The following is a 17,345-nucleotide window of genomic DNA, read 5'->3' as shown; positions in this document are numbered from 1 at the left end:
AAACAAATTAGCACATGAAATCATATTTTCTGTAAGGCTAATCATTTATAAGAAAATATTTTTAAAGTATTTATCATATATACTGTAATTTTTCTGTATACTTACTAATTAAAGTACAATAAATCAAAAACAAAAATATGTTTGTTTTATTTGCACACTTTTGTTATTGTTGATTATTTGAATGATATTTTTTCGAAGCGATGTGAAAAATATATAATACATTAAGTTTCTAGACAACAAAAATTTTAGCTCCGCTAACTCGGCTGTGTAAAAATATTCCAAGCCAATGTCTTTTCTGTTGTGCAATGGTTGTTGACCTCATCATTGGTCTGTGAGTGTTAAACTCTTAAAATGTTATTCTCGTGTGTTTGGTTGTTTCATTGAGCATCTACAACTATGGATCCTATGAGTTAACAGAAGTCTCTCTAGGTAACTTTGGAACAAATTGGGTCTTAAATCATTAGCTTCCCATGTTTTAACTTTGTTTACAGAAGAAGCTTTTCAACAATCCAGAAGTTATATTATATAAAAATAACAGTTGATAAGTATTTATCTGCCTAATAGAAATGTAACTAATTAACTACAATTTACAAAGCAGTACCGAGGATCAATTTGACGATCTCCTCGATTTGAAATGCTGGAAATGGCGAGAGGGTCTTCTTGTGTTCCCCCTGGCCTTCCGTCTTCTGCCATTACTCTCAGAAACTCTTCAAGAGCACTCTGCATCCACTCATACCGACACAGTTCCAAAGCTTCTTTAACATTCAGCTGTGCATTGTACAAAACCCCACTATCAGTAATTTTATAAACATAAATATGATGCAAAACAAAAGCAAACATTTGCGCTTTACCCATCTTCTCTCGCGGTTTTCTTGCTCTGGCCATGTCTCAAGTTCTTCCTTCACTTCTAACGCGAACATATAACCTTTGCATCCACCACCTAAGCAGCATTCAGCTTCCACACTGCTACTCTTGCTTCTAAATTCCCAAACTCCTAGTGGATCTTCCTATAGAAAAAGACAGATCCAATATTGAAACAAATCTATACAACAACTTTCGATGAAGGATCTGTGTTGAGACAGAAAACATACTCTTAGTATTCCTTTAACTCCTGCTTCTTCCATGGCTTCGCGAGATGCAGCTTCAAGAACAGTCTCATCATCTTCCCATCCTCCCTGAACAATACACAAAGTCATTTATATGTAACATTTTGCATCTAGTTTCAGAGGCATCAAAACCAACAAATAATTAAGGGAAAATATATATTTTTTTTAAAAAGGAAACCTTTGGGAAGACAAGATCGTGTCGGTTAGGAGATGAAACCATAAGAACTTGTAGCCTATTTTCAAAGTCAACACTTGAGTCCTCTTCATCTTTCATCAGCCTATACGGAATGCATCTGTCATCATATCAACACACAAATTTCTTCTAATTATTGCCTCTTTGATTTCCAATATTGAAAATTGAATTTAATTAAAAAAAACAAATAAATCTCATCACATCATATCAAGAACGATTCCAAGCATTAATAAAGTCAACACAAGAAGCTAAAGGAGATGTAAAAAAAAAAAAAAACCAAATTTATACCCAGAAACGAGGCGGAAGTTGTTGTCATAACGTTGACGGTCTCGTCCTGTTCGTGCTGAAAGATTCGACATTTGATAAACCTGCCAAGATGAAAATAAACCCCAAATTTTTCTGTAAGACGAAGAAATCGAGAGAAAAAACCAGAGAGAAGAGGAAAAGCTATTTACAAAAAAAATGCAGCTTCTAAGCTTTGACAAAAAAAAATCCTGTCTTTGTCTGTTGTTGATGTCAGCAAGAAACATCACCGTAGCTTCCATGGCGAATCATCTTGTTCAAAAAAAGTTAAATCTTTTCTGGTTTTTACTCAGAACAAAAGAACCAACCAGAGAGAGAAAGAGAGAGAGAGAAAAAGCTGAAACCCAAACAAAAAAAAAATGGAAAAGAAAGGAACCGTTTTGGTTTGTTTGCCATCTATAGAAATGAAGGAAAAGCTGAGATTTTTCCGGGGACAAATTTAAGAGCTGACGAAGGAGCATTCAATTCCTTAGTAACCACTCATCTCTATCTCACGTTTCTCATATTTAAAATATACTTTATATTTCCAAAATTGGAAACAGTGTTACCAACTTTCATTAGGAAAACATTTTAGTTCATGATAATGATACAAGTCATGGTTAAGTCTCAGTTCAAACTAAAACTTTAGAATTTGAGTTTGAGTTATAATGTGTTATAGTTTATTTACAGTTTTAACTTATGTTTTTTTTTAGAAATGGTTAACTCAATAGTTGACTCAACATCATGGTGTATTGGTGTAGTAGTAGTTAGTTAACTTTTGAGTTAGATTTTACAAGATATATTTGGTCCATGCTTATACTGGATGGAGGGTCTGGTTTAATGGATATGGGGACACTTGAGTATTATATCCTACTTGTTTTTAATATCATTAGTTGATAGACAGACAAGTCAAGAGCGAATCATAAGATGTCCGGATGTGAAAACCATTATTTACAAGATACATACTCATTTTTCCAAATCGTTTTTCATTTTTTAAGACATTTTTTTTTCATTTTTTTTTAGTATCATGAATGTTTTATGGTAGGTGAGAATATGATAAGTTTAACATGTCTACGGATTTGAACAGAGATAATCTTAATTTTTAAGAATGTCATTTTAGCACACAAAAAAAAAGTTTGTCCTACCCCTTTGTAGGTACTCCTAAACTTCTAAAAGAACCGAGTGCAAACATTTTTCATTCTTTTGAATATCAGAATATGTTTTCAAAAATATATAAAAAAGTGCTTGATTCTATATGTGTTCCGAAGTGATTTCTCTAAATTACTGTACACATGAGGCTAGATGTATATTCCAATTTCCAACAAATCCAAAAACGAGCCAAGGAAATTGGCTAGAAAGCCCAGGTATCATGATATGATTGATTAAAACGCACAATAAAAATTAATGGGCTATAATGGGCCTTTTAAAATGGATAGAGAGGCGGTTGGTGCAGACTACAATTGATTTATTTTTGAGTCACTTTTCAATCATTTCCAATTTGTATGATTTATTCATGATGACCACGACCGCCGCTTCAATCATTGGTCTCGTTTCAAAATTTCAATTTTCTTTAAAAAAATGTGAAGAAGAGAGAGAGAAATGAAATAAAAAGTCAAGACAAACGTTAAACGCAGAGTGATACATAGATAAACGCGAAACGCAGATCGTGGAAATGTGAGTTGAAACGTTAGCGTCAGTAAACTAACGGGTATATAAGTAGAAGTAGAAGCAAATGTCTATACAGCTGGCTTGTGGGTCCCTTGACCCCACCTTTTACTCTGTCGATGTAGAATGTGGTCCTACTCCTAATTTTTTTTTTCGTAAAAGTGAGTTTGTTGTTGAATTTTATATTTAAAGAATATTATTATGAATGTTTGTTCGCTGGATTTCTATTTGTCATTAATAACAACGTTAATTATGTATTTTCTTCTATAATCAGGACTATTTTATACTAGTACCAATTTTTTTTTTCTTTCTCGACATTACTAGTACTAGTTAAAACGACAGTAGTTCGTACTTGTTTAAATATAAATATGTCGCTCTCGATTATAGTGGTTGCGTTCAAGTTATAATTCGTAACAGTCTGAAAATGTGTCATGATTAAGAGGGTGAAATGTTTAAGTGAAATTTTTTGACTGAACTAAAAAAATTGCAGCATTCCAAATTTCTTTGATTTTAAAAGTATCGTGAAATGTTTCTGCCTCGATTTCACAAAACCGTATCATTAATATCTCTTAGTACAATTGCATATTATCAACAAAAAGTTTTAAGACATCTAATTCAACTGTACTAAAAATTATGAAGTGACATAATCATTTTGTGAAAGAAACATAAGAGAATAAAAGAATAATGACAAACAGTACAAATTCCAATTGTAAACTGATTGATAGAAAATACAAATTCTAAGAATTATAGATCTCTGTTTGGTTATAAATTCCCCCATCTATCATTTGTTGCTTATTAATTTTTCAGAAAAAAAAATATCTCTAGACTAATTTATTGAAGTAGTAGAAATTACCCATTTAAAGGAGGAAAAAAACATGCGAAAAAAGGAAAGAAAAAAGAAGGAAAAAACAGAGAGATTTGCGGAGTAAAATAAAAGAGGAGAAGGCAGAGACAGAGAGGTGTGTGTGTGTGTGTGTTCGTCTCTTCAAACTTACGGCGGCGGAAACAGCGTTTCACGGCGGTTTTAGTTTCTTCCATTCTTCTTCTTCTTTATAGTTAAACAAAAAAAAAAAAATTCCCTTTCGCTGTAATTGCAAACTGGCGAAGTGACCCACTTGTGCTTCTCTTGTCTTCAAAGGTTCTCTTTTTATTCCTCTTTTCCCCGAAATTAAACAATGGGTTTTTGGTGGTTGGAGAAGAGTAAAAACTCTGTAAATGTCAATTCGAAAAGTCATCTCTTGAACTGAAAATAATAAAAATCGTTGGTAAATAGTTTGATTGTTGTTGTTGTTGTTGTGGTTTCTGAGTGAATAAATTCCAGTCTTAAGAGAGAGAGAGAGTTGTTGTCTGCGCGATGTCACTTTCTGTCGGCATTGTCTGCGTTCCGACACAAAACTTAATTTCTTCTTCTTCTTCTTCTTCTTCTTCTTCTTCCCTTTACCTTCGAGTTCTAGAAACTGCGGCGGAGATTTGATTTTTCCAAAGCTCCTCCTTTTCTTCTTCAATTCTCCTTCCCATTTTCACACCAATCTTCTGGTTTTTTGTTGGTGTTTTCATTTTTCTCTGTGTCTGATTAAAAATAGAAACAAAGAAAAAACAGTTCGATTCTTGATTCTGCCGATTAAGGAAATTTGCTCACGCTCTCATTCAATGTTGTTGGAGAACAAAACGTGGGGAATCACGCCGTCGATTCTTGATGTTGTGATATTTATCCGCCGATGAAGTTGAGTTTTCCTGGAGATCTATCAAGGTTTTGTAATGAAACTTCTCTCTATCTCTTTTGAATCTTATTTACTGCATGTTTGAATGATTGATTGTCAAAAGAATCCTAATTAATTTTACAAGTTGACACCTTTTGTTTTTTTTTTTTTACCTCTTAAACAAAAAGATGTATGTATATCCACACAAGCTTTGTTTGCTTTTCGTTTTGTCTTGTCTTGTCTTCATCTTCTTCTACTTCTCTTTTTTTTTTCGCCGACATTCTCGTGTTTTTTCTACAGAGTTATCGCATGGTAGTAGCTTGGAGCATCGCAGAGATAGAGAGAAAGAGAGAGGCTACTTTGTTTCCAAATGTCAGCAATTCTTGCAGCAGCCATTGGAGGTGCTGTAGGAGCTCTTGCATTCATTGCTCTGTTGGTTTTTTTACTATGGTTTTGCATCTTTCGTCGCAAGAATGTGTCAAGAACTTCTGAGACAGGCTCCTCTGATCCATCAACTCAAGGTATTTAAACCACAAATCCCATCAATTCATCAATTGCTCTCTCTCCCTCTCTCTCTCACTTGACTTTCTTGGATGATATCAGAAGATTTAGACTTTGTCTTCTTTTTTTGTGTGTTTTCAGAAGGAAGAAATGTTGCAATTGAGCTGTCTATGAGAGAAGCTAGAAGGTTTGAAATGGAGGAACTTGCTCAAGCCACCAAGAGTTTCACCAATAAAAGCCTTATAGGCATAGGCAAATTCGGCGAGGTTTACAAAGGTTTGCTTCAAGACGGTGTTCTTGTGGCCATCAAGAAAAGGCCCGGTTTGCCTACGCAAGAATTCGTTAACGAGGTTTTACAATAAACCCTTTGTTCAATGTTTGGTTATGATCTAGAAGAACAAAGTGTTTTGAGAGGCTTACAAGGTATTGGGAAATGGTTTTTTTCAGGTTCGTTATCTATCTTCTATCCATCACCGAAATCTTGTTACTCTTTTGGGTTATTGCCAAGAAAGCAACACGCAGTTTCTTGTCTACGAGTATGTTCCTAATGGAAGTGTTTCCAGTCACCTGTACGGTAACTCTCTGTCCTGAATAGAGATTAGTACTAATATTCTCATTTGGTAAAAGATCAGTTTTTGATAACTGATGAGTTTAGACAAATGTAAGCATCGTTTGGATCTTTTCTTGTACTAGGTGCTGGTGGTAAAGTACCTGGAAATAGGCTAGAATTCAGAAATAGGCTTGCGATATCTATAGGAGCAGCTAAAGGTAAATTCTCTGCAAAAGCCTTGAGAATTAAGCTTGTTTGTGTCCTGATCTTGTCTATACCATCTTCTTTTTCTTTATCTCTAGGCTTGGCACATCTTCACTCGCTGAGTCCTCGATTGATACACAAGGACTTCAAAACCGCTAATGTTCTTGTGGACGAAAATTTCATTGCTAAAGTTGCTGATGCAGGAGTCCGTAATTTCTTAGGAAGAGATGATGTTGGTACATCATCTCACGTTGTTGCAGACCAGAATTTCCTCTCCCCAGAGTAAATTGAGCATTTTTACCTTTTGAGACTCACATTTTGTTTTTCCTCTTTTGTATCAAAGTTTCTCAGATTTTCTCCCTCGTTTTCAGGGTTCAAGAGTTCAGAAGATTTTCAGAGAAAAGTGATGTCTATGCTTTTGGGGTATTCCTTTTGGAATTAGTAAGTGGAAGAGAAGCATCAGAGCCATCCCCTTCAAGCTCAACACAAACTCTAGTTGAATGGGTATGTAATCACACTCAAAACCCAATCTTTAAGTAATGTACCGAGTTAGAATCCAGATCACAGAATGTTGCCGATATGAAATCTATATTTTGAATTTTCACTTGTACACACTGGAACTGTAGATGCAAAACATAACAGATTACACGGATATACCCGAGATGATCGATGAGAGACTAGGCGGTACATACACAGCAGAAGGAGTGGAGGAGGTTATTACACTGACACTGAGCTGTCTTGATGTTTCAAGTGAGAAGAGACCAACAATGAGTTATGTTGTGACAGAATTGGAGAGAATATTGGACAAAGAAGTGAGCTTAACAACAGTACTAGGTGAAGGTACTCCAACTGTTACTCTTGGAAGTCAGCTTTTTAAATCATCAAAGTGATCAAAAGAAAAAAGGAACATCTTTACATATATATACATATATATATTTATATATAAGTTCTCTGAGACAAAACTAATCAGAGAACTTAAGGGGATGAAGAGGATGAAGACTGATCAGCTGTTTTGTGTTAAGTGTATAAAGAACAGCTGAGCTATTATTATTCGTTTGTTTGTTTGTTTTTTTCACCTTTTTTCTTCCTTTGGAGGTTATTTTCAGCAATTTTTTTTACAATGAGTGCAGAAAATATAACTTTGTAGAAACATTATTTATTGATATAAAGGAAGCAAGAGTGGAATGTTGTGTGATTTGTTTGTTGTTGTCACAAATCATTTTTTTGTAGCACAAGCAGAAATCGACACAGTATAAAGTTTGGACCAATAAATTACAGTGTTTACTTTCTCTAAAAGTGGAGTAATAATTTGAGGGAAATGTTGACCAAACCAAGTTGGTCTTGATCAAAAGATTCCAATTTAGTTAACTGTTGAACGAGCAGAAGCCAGAAGATGATAACTTTCTGTTTCAAGAACCCTAGTTATTATGTTTGGACCAAAAAAAGTCCTGAGTTACTTTTTGTACAAAGTAGCAATTTTGGGAAAAAAATTGACCTTAGCTTCAACCTACCTATGCTTTATAGCCTTTATTGCCAACGAGATAACAACTAAGTTGGTCCAACAAATTTGATCAAAGATTCTCCAATTCCAATTGGTAGTGAAATTTGTCAGTCAACTGTGTTTTTCATTTTTTGTCTCTAAAAGATTCTTGCTTTCTCACTCTCAGTGACTTATTGCATATTTGACTCAATGCTCTGTTTTTTTTTTCTTCCTTTCTTTTCTATTAATTACTGTCCCTAGTTTTGCTAAAACCTTTGTGGGCACACAGAACTATAAACAGTCTTTGAACAGATTCCAAATCATGTTTGGGTCTGATTTTGTCGGGAGGAAAGATCTAGTGATAAAGACTCTTCTTCCGTAGATGGTGAAATCGTAAATGCTGGTGGGTCTCTCATTTATCTACTTACCAGATCTTGACTTCACTATGAAAAAAAAAACATTACTGTTGATTGAAGCTGAGAAAGGAAACAAAACCAGAGATGGTCTTACAGTTACAGAGAAAACAGAGTTTATGTATTGCAACGACGTCATAAATTTAAATTAAAATCCGTTTGAACCTTTTTTGAAAAATAGAAATTGAAGGAAAAAATGAGAACCACTCGATTTTGGATAGACTCATTTACGCACACACGATCATGTAAAGGCTTAAGCTTTATTTTTGTTTAAGCCATTGAGAAGCATTTTTCTTGACAATGGCGACGAAGCTGTTCTCTCCGGCGTTGTCTTGTCCATGGGTGACTTCAAGAGATGTAGTAATCAAAGGGCTTCTTCCACGGCGGAGACGGGGATGTGTCACGAAGAAGAACAGAGTGTCCGCCGTCACCGCCATGATTGTGGAGCCTCTCTCTGCTGTTTCTTCATCGGCGATTCAGATTCATCAATGGTGGGAACAAAGCCCTAGCTCCTTACTGTTAATGGCGGAGACTGGTGGTGGTTACTCGTTGGCTAGCTACTACACGTCTTTGGGTTTGTTCGTTATATCAGTTCCAGGTCTTTGGTCTCTCATCAAACGCTCTGTTAAATCAAAGGTTCGAACTTTTTCGAATTACAAAAAAATCCAATTTCATCCCCAATTTCTGAAGCTCGAATCTAATGTGAGGGATTCTTTTTGCAGATAGTGAGAAAGACGTTCGTTGTTAGTGAAGGAGAAGGAATCAAGAAGGAGCCGAAGCAAGTTGCTGGAGAGATTCTCTCTTTCTTCACAAGGAAGAATTTCAACATCACTGATCGAGGAGAAACGATCACGTAAGCTAATTTAAGAAGACAAAAATTCGAATTTTTTTCATATGGGTTTTTGGTTTGGTTACTGACACTGTTGTTATTGGATTTTGAAAAAAAGGTTCGAAGGAACGATGGTTCCAAGTAGAGGACAAGCTGCTTTGCTTACGTTCTGTACATGTATAAGCTTAGCAAGTGTGGGTCTTGTTCTAACCATTACAGTCCCTGATTTTGGAAACAATTGGTTCTTCATTACCATTCTCAGTCCACTCGCGTAAGCTCACTCTCTATCTTTATCTCTCTCTCTGAAACTGTTTGTGAGTGGTTGGTGATGGTTGATGTGTTGCAGAGGAGCGTATTACTGGAAAAAGGCGTCGAGGAAAGAGGAGATAAAGGTGAAGATGATGGTGGGAGAAAAAGGGAAATTGGATGAGATTGTGGTTCAAGGAGATGATGTACAGGTTGAAGAAATGAGGAAAGAGCTACAGCTTAGTGAGAAAGGCATGGTTTATGTTAAAGGTCTCTTTGAGAAATCATGAAAACTGAAAAACATTTCACCCTCCCATTTTTGCCTTTCTTTTGTTGGGGAAGAATATGTTTATAACTGAAATTGGATGAGAGACTTGATGACCTATTGACTCATTTTCATAGTTTCACTTCATACTAAATGAATCAATTTACATTTAATGTCATGCAGATGTATTGTTGATATAGATCAATTAGTTGAGCAATTTTGTTGTCTTCTTCATAATAAATGGTGTCTTTGTTCCCGAGTAGGACATCGAAATTCGAAGATTGAATATTTTCTGTATAAATGTATCATTCATATGTGACATTTCAAGTAACCCATTGTATTGCATTGTCTTTTCTTTTCTGTCATCAACATATATATTATGAAAATTTAAATTTAGATGATGGCATAATAATGATGTCAGCACAAAGCCACAAACTACACTAGCTACATCACCCTGTCGAATTTGTTTTTCTTTCCGGAGGGCAATTCAAACGGTTCAAGGTTCATGCATAACTGTAGGTTGTGTGTTGTATACTGGACCAAATGTTCTCATCAAGAATGGCCTTTTACTAGATATGGGTTGGGCTCAGCTTAGTTCGATCCATATGAAATCAACGAATCCCTCTCTCTGCTAATCAGCCTAATATGTTGTATATTTTGCCTTAAATTCGAAAGGAAATTCATCATTCAAATTTTTCTTTAGGAGAAAAATCATCACCATCATTCGATTTGGCTTGCAATAATTTGTTATCAACACAATTCAAATATTCAATGGACCATTTTATCACTTCTCCCACAAGCAACACTAGAGATTTTTAATCAACACATTATTATTGAATTAAATTTTGATATTTATCTGATTGGTAGGAAGTGGATATAGTCTATCTCTGACTCTCATTAAATTACTAATACAATAGGGTTAGTACACAAATTAAATAAATTATCAGAAGAAGAGTGAGAGTGATATAGATTAGTGAGAAAACAACGTCACTTTTTGATTCTCCACGCGCGTCTCTCCTTCTTCCTTTACAAAAACACTTGTCTACACATTGATCTTCACGATCCTCTCTACGATCCTCTCTCTCTCTCGCTCGTCTTCTTCTTCTCCTCAGAGCTCTCGCGTCTATGGCGGTCCAATGTTTCATCTCCTTTTATCTCTGTCTGTTTCTGGCGACGATTGTAATCGGCGGCGTCTATTCCGAGTACATAGAGTACAACACAACACCGAGAATCGTCCCTGAGAAAATCAATGTTCACTTGGTTCCTCACTCACACGACGACGTTGGTTGGCTTAAGACCGTTGACCAGTACTACGTCGGCGCCAATAACTCCATTAGGGTACTCTTTTCACATCCTCCTCCCTCTAGTTCCATGGAAGAAGAAGAAGAATCGATTATGCGATTTTTTAGGGATTAATTTTGTTCTGGATTTTGAATGAGCAGGGAGCTTGTGTTCAGAATGTATTGGATTCTGTCATCGCTTCTTTGCTGGACGATCAAAATAGAAAGTTCATTTATGTTGAGATGGTAAGATTCCGATATACATTTTTTTTTTTTTTTTGCTTTTTTCCTGATACAATTGGTAATGGCTGAATACTGTCTTAGGCATTTTTTCAAAGATGGTGGAGGCAACAAAGCAACGCCAAGAAGGTTAAGGTCAAGAAGCTTGTTGACTCTGGTCAACTGGAGTTCATGTGCGTTGGATTGATCTCTGACCTTTTTCTTGTTTTGTTTATTGTGTCTTCTATGTGTTTGGTGTTTTCGTTGTCTTGATGTGCGGTTTTGCAGAAATGGTGGAATGTGTATGCACGATGAGGCGACTCCACATTATATTGACATGATTGATCAGACCACACTAGGCCATCAGTTTATCAAAAGTGAGTTTGGTCAGGTTCCCAGAGTCGGTTGGCAGATCGATCCCTTTGGACATTCTGCAGCACAAGCTTACTTGCTTGGGGCAGAGGTATAGTTTGTGAATTTAAAATGAGTTCAGTATGTGAATGATTAGCCTATATCAGCTCAATTTGTTTTGATTGGTCAACCCCTTTCGTTTCTTCTGCAGTTGGGCTTTGACTCGCTATTCTTCGCTAGAATTGACTACCAAGATCGTGCAAAGAGATTAAGAGAGAAGACACTTGAGGTTATTTGGCAAGGTTCCAAGTCGCTTGGCTCATCTTCACAGGTTAAGACCATTAGAGCTCACATTATAGTTCTGTTGTTTACTTGTTCCACTGTTTAGCTAGCTTTATCTCATTGCTATTCGATGCTACTTGTAGATATTCACCGGTGTATTCCCAAGACATTATGACCCCCCTGATGGTTTTACATTTGAAATAAATGACGTTTCACCTCCTATCCAGGTAAAAGCAATTGAACCTGATGTGCTGTGTTTGAAATTTGTTTGAACGTGCACTGATACAACATCTTGAATATAGGATGATCTTCTCCTTTTTGACTACAATGTTCAAGAGCGAGTCAACGACTTTGTAGCTGCAGCCCTTGCTCAGGTATTTATTCTTGAAATCAGCAAAAATAAAAGAAGTTCTGCTATGATATGTCTCATATTTTTTCTCTTGGATTTCTCTTGTCAAGGTCAATGTGACCAGGACAAACCATATCATGTGGTTAATGGGAACTGACTTCCGTTACCAGTATGCATATTCGTGGTTCAGACAGATGGACAAGTTTATTCATTATGTTAACAAGGTACACTGACTTTTTATACTAGCAAATTCATATCAGCTGGATTTCACTAGTTTCAAGGTAAAACAGATACCGATATTTGTTACCCTTTCGTTTGCACAATCCAGGATGGGCGTGTCAATGTTCTGTATTCAACACCATCTATCTACACCGATGCAAAATATGCTGCAAACGAGTCGTGGCCCCTCAAGAATGATGATTTCTTCCCGTAAGTATGATAGCTCGGGTTCTACTCTCTAAAAATTGAAATGCTTGTTGATTAGAATTTATGACATGTACCTGTGCCAGGTATGCGGACAAACCTAATGCATGCTGGACAGGGTACTTTACGAGCAGGCCAGCTTTTAAAAGATACGTGAGGGATTTAAGTGGTTACTATCTGGTATGGCCTAAATTTTTTCTAAAGATTTGTGGTTTCTTTTTGCTCCATTCTTACATGCAGTGGTTACTATCTTGTCTGGTTTTAAATAGGCAGCTCGACAATTGGAATTCTTGAGAGGTAGGAGTAGTTCAGGACCAACAACCGATATGCTAGCTGATGCTTTGGCAATTGCTCAACACCATGATGCAGTTAGTGGTACCCAAAGACAGCATGTGGCTGCAGATTATGCTCTTAGACTTTCAATGGGTTACCTGCAGGTATTTTTTTAACTAGGCCTCTCATGTGATTTCAGGCAACCCTTTTCTCTTGTTGGTGCAGCAGTTTAAAAATTTCTCTATGATCATTACTAGGCCGAGAAGTTGGTTGCCTCTTCCCTTTCCTTTTTATCAGCAGCAAAATCAAGTACTGAAGAGAAGGAACCCAGCACAAAATTTCAGCAGGTAACGTGCTTGATTAGGATTTTTCTAGGATTCAAATAATATACTATGGCCGTGCTAAAAGAGTTCAGAAGATGCCGTTGCTTCAGGCAACAAATTTTATTAGTATCTATTTTATAGCATTTTAATGACTCAAGTTCCAAACACTTACTGAATTCTAATGGGCTAAGCCTGATTCTTGTCTTGTGCATCATATTGGCAGTGTCCCCTGCTTAATATCAGTTACTGTCCTCCTTCTGAAGCTCGTTTGTCCAGCGGGAAAAGCCTGGTAAGTCTGTCTGACAGGCTTACTTTCAGTCTGTGAAGTCTTGGGTTGCACCTCTTGGATAGTTGTTCTATCTGTTCACATTAATTTCTCCTTGTAGGTGGTTGTTGTTTACAATTCTCTAGGATGGAAACGAGAGGAAGTTGTCCGAGTTCCTGTAAGATTTGTCAATCCCCTTCGTTGATTAGTGCAGCTCTCACTTTATAGTTGTTTATTATCCAATATTATTTCCCACTCATTCGAGCATTTACCAAATGTACCTGATAACTTTATCAGGTGTCGTCTGAAAATGTTATCGTGAAAGATTCATCTGGGAAAGAAGTCGTGTCTCAGCTTCTACCTCTTTCAGACATCTCACTGAGAATAAGAAAGGAGTATGTCAAAGCGTATTTGGGAAGATCACCAAGGGAAACTGCAAAACATGTGCTTGCATTCACAGCTTCAGTACCACCTCTTGGGTTCAGCTCGTATGTCATCTCAGACACTGGACGAACAGGTTAGCTATGTTCCAGAATGTGTACTATTGTGTGGTAAATTATGAATGATAGGATCTTGAAATAGAATTTCATGCATTTTATCTCTACTAGCCATGACAATTGGTTCCTCACTGGTACCAACAGACATATTGTATTTATTTGCATCTTTGTTTTCTAACTTGATTCAAGCGCGTGGACGATCTGCGCCATATGTTACTTCTGGAAGCTTGAATCAAGATGTAGAAGTTGGCCAAGGAAATCTTAAGTTACACTATTCGGAAGAGGGAGTGAAAATGACTCGTTTTATAAGTAATAATAAGCAGGTGTGCCGTTTTTTTTAGTCTAAACCTCCTTCCTTTTCCATTCGAGTTGAAAATGATCTGATATTGATTTGGGGTAAATTTTAAGGTTACTGCAGAACAGTCATATGCTTATTACATTGGAAGCAATGGAACTGACACGGATCCACAGGTAGCTCAGCTCTCTAATAGATACAATCTTATCTACTTTCTATCTTCTTGTCGTGTTTCAAACGGTTCTCATATATTTCTTAGGCTTCTGGAGCTTACGTTTTTCGACCAGATGGTCAACGTCCAATTAAATCTGAAGGAGAGGTAATACCTATTAACTTATTTCCTGACCGTATGTCAAAGTACGAAAGAAAACTAACTGTCTTGCCTGTCTCAGGCTCAATTGACTGTTCTTCGGGGACCTTTGTTTGATGAAGTGCACCAAGAGTTTAACTCCTGGGTATCACAGGTCATTTTCTCTTGCTAGTATTTATTGATTTCTTTAATTACATCAGAGAAGCTATAACTGTGTGATCTATCTTGTGACGGGTCTGTTAATTTACAGATTACCAGAGTGTACAAGGGAAAAGACCATGCTGAAATTGAGTTCACTGTAAGCTAATCTCTCTTTATCTTCACTCATGTCTTCATGCTAAACTGATGAAGACAATTTCAGTCTTCTTATTTCCTGCTTTCTAGGTTGGGCCTATACCAGCTGATGATGGTATTAGCAAGGAGGTTATCACAAAACTTACAACCACCATGAAGACAAATGGAACATTTTACACAGACTCTAATGGTCGCGACTTCATCAAACGGGTATAGATATAAACTTCAAGTGTGTAGTGTATATATTTTATTTTGTAACAATTGTATGCTTGTTTATTGTAACATACTTTGTTACATGTTCTTGCAGATCCGGGACTTCAGAACAGATTGGGACTTGCAAGTTTACCAACCAGTAGCTGGGAACTATTATCCTGTAAGATCAAATTCATCTGAGATTCCTTCGTGATATACTAAGGTCTTTTAGTATTTGTACTTTACTGAGCCTCATTATATCTGCCTTTTATTGTCTTACATATTCTTTTCTTCCAGATAAATCTCGGGATATACATGCAAGATAAAACCTCAGAGCTATCCGTGTTGGTGGATCGTGCTGTGGGCGGATCCAGCTTAGAAAACGGCCAGATCGAGTTGATGCTTCATCGGTCTGCCGACTAAACTTTTTCTATATACACAAGACAAGTATATGTTGTTTTGCTTGTGTTTTACCTTCCTTGGTTATCATTCGTGTAGGAGAATGCGTCATGATGACATTAGAGGTGTTGGCGAGGTTCTTAATGAAACAGTCTGTCTCCCTGATGGATGCAAAGGATTAACGGTAAGCTTAAGTTCTCATCTCAATTTTAGTCGTTCAAGTTGCAAAGTATCAGCTATTAAGGGAAAATGCGACAGAGCTTGTTTCCAAGATACGACCAAATCTTCTCTTTTTAGCCTAAAAGAGTTTGAGATTTTTTCGCAGATACAAGGGAAGTTTTATGTACAGATAGACAAACCTGGAGATGGGGCAAAATGGCGTCGAACATTTGGTCAAGAAATTTATTCTCCACTTCTTCTGGCATTCACAGAACAGGTTGCTCTTTAGATAAATAAAAACTATTCCCCTCACTTCTTTGAGATAGTGAAGTGAGAATGTGAGATAAGGTATTTTGCTTGTAGGAAGGAGATAATTGGATTAATTCACATAAGACTACATTCTCAGCGTTTGAACCGTTATACTCATTACCAAAGAACGTCGCATTACTCACCCTCCAGGTAAGTTGATTTATTTTTTTTATGTTAATATGTGAAATACATTTTTTTTTCGTTGACTACACTAAGCTTAAATTCTAAAATTTGCAGGAGTTGGATAACGGGGAAGTTCTTTTAAGGCTTGCTCACTTATTCGAGGTTCTTACTCGTCCTCCATATGCATTTCCATGAATTACATAGCTATATGCTTTTTAGTTGTAGACTTGTAGTTTAACACTAGGCCTAAGTATAAGATTCCGATTAAGATAGCAAATAATTAGAGATCTTGGAAAACTAACATTACATAGCAGAATAAAACCTAAATCTTTCAGTGCTAAAAAACCAAAAACAAACTTTTGTACAAGTGTAGAGAATTAGTACCTAAACGCCAAATGCAAAGGTGATCATGCGGTTAATCTTCGTGCTATGTCATTTCTCACCACGATTATATTTGGTTTTTGTTTGAAATGCCATACCAAGATGGAACCTAGAGTAATATTCAAGGAACTTAGGTCAATCCATTAATTGTCGATTAATTTTGAATTAAAACCTCCCAAATGAACTTTGATAGTTTTGCTTCTCTGCTGAGTCACTTTTTGGTTAACCTGTGAAGGCTGGGGAGGATAATGACTACTCAGTTATGGCAAAAGTGGAGCTAAAGAAACTTTTCCACAACAAAAAGGTAGGCAAAGAAGAGACAGATCATCTCTTTATTTGTCTCATTGTTTCCAACCAATAACAATGATGTTCTGTTATTTTTAAATGTTTGAACAGATACACGAAGTGAAAGAGACAAGTCTGTCAGGGAACCAAGAGAAAGCGGAGATGGAGAAGAGAAGGCTCCGTTGGAAAGTAGAAGGCTCCGCCGGGAAGGAGGTGAAGAGAGGAAAAGCGGTGGACGCGGTGGAGCTAGTGGTTGAGCTTGTTCCGATGGAAATCCGAACTTTCTTGATCAAGTTTGAGAATCACACCGAAATGGTTGGTGAAAAGAGAGCAACCTCATAGGTTTTTGAAGTAACACACGTTGTGGTCTTTCACAAGTCTTCACAAGTCTTTCACAAGTAACCAAATCTTAAATTAACAACAGTGATCGTTGTTTCGTTCATTTTTTTCATCTTTTAATTGTAGCTGTGACGATTGCGTTGGGAGTACAGACTCTGGATTTGCGTTTCTAAGTTTTTGAAATATAAAACGTTTTTCTTTTTCCATAAAATCATTTTGCTGAATGTAAATCCAAACCCCAAATGCAAATAAAAAAGAAGCATTTATTCCAAACCGTCAACATTATTATTATATTTATTTACTTTGATTTCAGTTTTACCACAATAGGCTGGTTATCGCTGGTTTTAGCTCAAACTCTAAGGCCATGTCCATTGGTGAATCCATCAGATATTAATTTCTTTTTTTTTCTTTTTTTTAATTCAAAAATTAAAAAAAAAAATTTCGCCCGATAATATTTTGTCATCCGGACGAACCTGGACAAACCTGGAGTCTTCAGAGTTGTCCTGAAGACCCGAGTCTTCCTTCTTAAACTTTTTTTTTAATTTATTTTTAATTACATTTAC

At 36.4% G+C, this 17,345-nt stretch overlaps 4 protein-coding genes across 4 annotated transcripts; 3 read left to right on the top strand and 1 right to left on the bottom strand.

Annotated features, from left to right (window-relative positions):
• Nucleotides 1-497: 497 nt before the first annotated feature.
• On the bottom strand, nt 498-2,036 carry LOC18011861 (nudix hydrolase 13, mitochondrial). Its single transcript, XM_006395471.2, has 6 exons — nt 1,755-2,036; nt 1,588-1,667; nt 1,285-1,399; nt 1,092-1,175; nt 852-1,007; nt 498-768 (listed from the first exon to the last, which is right to left on the bottom strand). Exons 1-6 carry the CDS (start codon nt 1,842-1,844, stop codon nt 577-579), a joined length of 717 nt encoding a protein of 238 aa, XP_006395533.2. The 5' UTR covers nt 1,845-2,036; the 3' UTR covers nt 498-576.
• Nucleotides 2,037-4,122: 2,086 nt separating this feature from the next.
• On the top strand, nt 4,123-7,396 carry LOC18011860 (nodulation receptor kinase). The gene is made up of 8 exons (XM_006395470.2): nt 4,123-4,996; nt 5,247-5,467; nt 5,589-5,797; nt 5,895-6,021; nt 6,141-6,215; nt 6,300-6,483; nt 6,573-6,705; nt 6,828-7,396. The coding sequence occupies exons 2-8, from the start codon at nt 5,317-5,319 to the stop codon at nt 7,089-7,091; spliced, it is 1,143 nt and encodes a 380-aa protein (XP_006395532.1). The 5' UTR covers nt 4,123-4,996; nt 5,247-5,316; the 3' UTR covers nt 7,092-7,396.
• A 934-nt stretch (nt 7,397-8,330) lies between these two features.
• Nucleotides 8,331-9,607, top strand: LOC18011757 (protein COFACTOR ASSEMBLY OF COMPLEX C SUBUNIT B CCB1, chloroplastic). Its single transcript, XM_006395469.2, has 4 exons — nt 8,331-8,730; nt 8,817-8,947; nt 9,042-9,194; nt 9,270-9,607. The coding sequence occupies exons 1-4, from the start codon at nt 8,395-8,397 to the stop codon at nt 9,457-9,459; spliced, it is 810 nt and encodes a 269-aa protein (XP_006395531.1). The 5' UTR covers nt 8,331-8,394; the 3' UTR covers nt 9,460-9,607.
• Nucleotides 9,608-10,478: 871 nt separating this feature from the next.
• LOC18011701 (alpha-mannosidase At3g26720) lies at nt 10,479-16,993 on the top strand. The gene is made up of 29 exons (XM_006395468.2): nt 10,479-10,772; nt 10,877-10,960; nt 11,039-11,127; nt 11,222-11,396; nt 11,496-11,615; nt 11,710-11,793; nt 11,869-11,940; nt 12,026-12,139; nt 12,244-12,344; nt 12,425-12,518; nt 12,608-12,775; nt 12,869-12,958; nt 13,158-13,223; nt 13,321-13,377; nt 13,497-13,716; nt 13,886-14,019; nt 14,105-14,167; nt 14,251-14,310; nt 14,384-14,455; nt 14,552-14,599; nt 14,686-14,805; nt 14,903-14,968; nt 15,085-15,197; nt 15,286-15,370; nt 15,512-15,622; nt 15,709-15,804; nt 15,892-15,939; nt 16,394-16,462; nt 16,555-16,993. Exons 1-29 carry the CDS (start codon nt 10,560-10,562, stop codon nt 16,783-16,785), a joined length of 3,063 nt encoding a protein of 1,020 aa, XP_006395530.1. The 5' UTR covers nt 10,479-10,559; the 3' UTR covers nt 16,786-16,993.
• Nucleotides 16,994-17,345: the final 352 nt, after the last annotated feature.

This window comes from Eutrema salsugineum, unplaced genomic scaffold (assembly GCF_000478725.1).
Source record: "Eutrema salsugineum unplaced genomic scaffold, Eutsalg1_0 scaffold_6, whole genome shotgun sequence".
Taxonomy (NCBI): domain Eukaryota; kingdom Viridiplantae; phylum Streptophyta; class Magnoliopsida; order Brassicales; family Brassicaceae; genus Eutrema; species Eutrema salsugineum.
This window is presented reverse-complemented; position numbering and strand designations above follow the sequence as displayed.

What these genes read in the sequence shown, in the direction of transcription:
- LOC18011861 (XM_006395471.2), bottom strand. Translation starts at nt 1,844, where the DNA reads ATGGAAGCTACGGTGATGTTTCTTGCTGACATCAACAACAGACAAAGA. An exon ending in GAGTTAAAGGAATACTAAGA is followed by an intron (nt 1,008 to 1,091) that starts GTATGTTTTCTG and finishes CTTTTTCTATAG; the next exon opens with GAAGATCCACTAGGAGTTTG. An exon ending in AAAACCGCGAGAGAAGATGG is followed by an intron (nt 769 to 851) that starts GTAAAGCGCAAA and finishes TACAATGCACAG; the next exon opens with CTGAATGTTAAAGAAGCTTT.
- LOC18011860 (XM_006395470.2), top strand. Translation starts at nt 5,317, where the DNA reads ATGTCAGCAATTCTTGCAGCAGCCATTGGAGGTGCTGTAGGAGCTCTT. An exon ending in CGCAAGAATTCGTTAACGAG is followed by an intron (nt 5,798 to 5,894) that starts GTTTTACAATAA and finishes GGTTTTTTTCAG; the next exon opens with GTTCGTTATCTATCTTCTAT. An exon ending in ATCTATAGGAGCAGCTAAAG is followed by an intron (nt 6,216 to 6,299) that starts GTAAATTCTCTG and finishes CTTTATCTCTAG; the next exon opens with GCTTGGCACATCTTCACTCG.
- LOC18011757 (XM_006395469.2), top strand. Translation starts at nt 8,395, where the DNA reads ATGGCGACGAAGCTGTTCTCTCCGGCGTTGTCTTGTCCATGGGTGACT. An exon ending in GATCGAGGAGAAACGATCAC is followed by an intron (nt 8,948 to 9,041) that starts GTAAGCTAATTT and finishes TTTGAAAAAAAG; the next exon opens with GTTCGAAGGAACGATGGTTC. An exon ending in ACCATTCTCAGTCCACTCGC is followed by an intron (nt 9,195 to 9,269) that starts GTAAGCTCACTC and finishes GATGTGTTGCAG; the next exon opens with AGGAGCGTATTACTGGAAAA.
- LOC18011701 (XM_006395468.2), top strand. Translation starts at nt 10,560, where the DNA reads ATGGCGGTCCAATGTTTCATCTCCTTTTATCTCTGTCTGTTTCTGGCG. An exon ending in GCGCCAATAACTCCATTAGG is followed by an intron (nt 10,773 to 10,876) that starts GTACTCTTTTCA and finishes TTGAATGAGCAG; the next exon opens with GGAGCTTGTGTTCAGAATGT. An exon ending in AGTTCATTTATGTTGAGATG is followed by an intron (nt 10,961 to 11,038) that starts GTAAGATTCCGA and finishes ATACTGTCTTAG; the next exon opens with GCATTTTTTCAAAGATGGTG.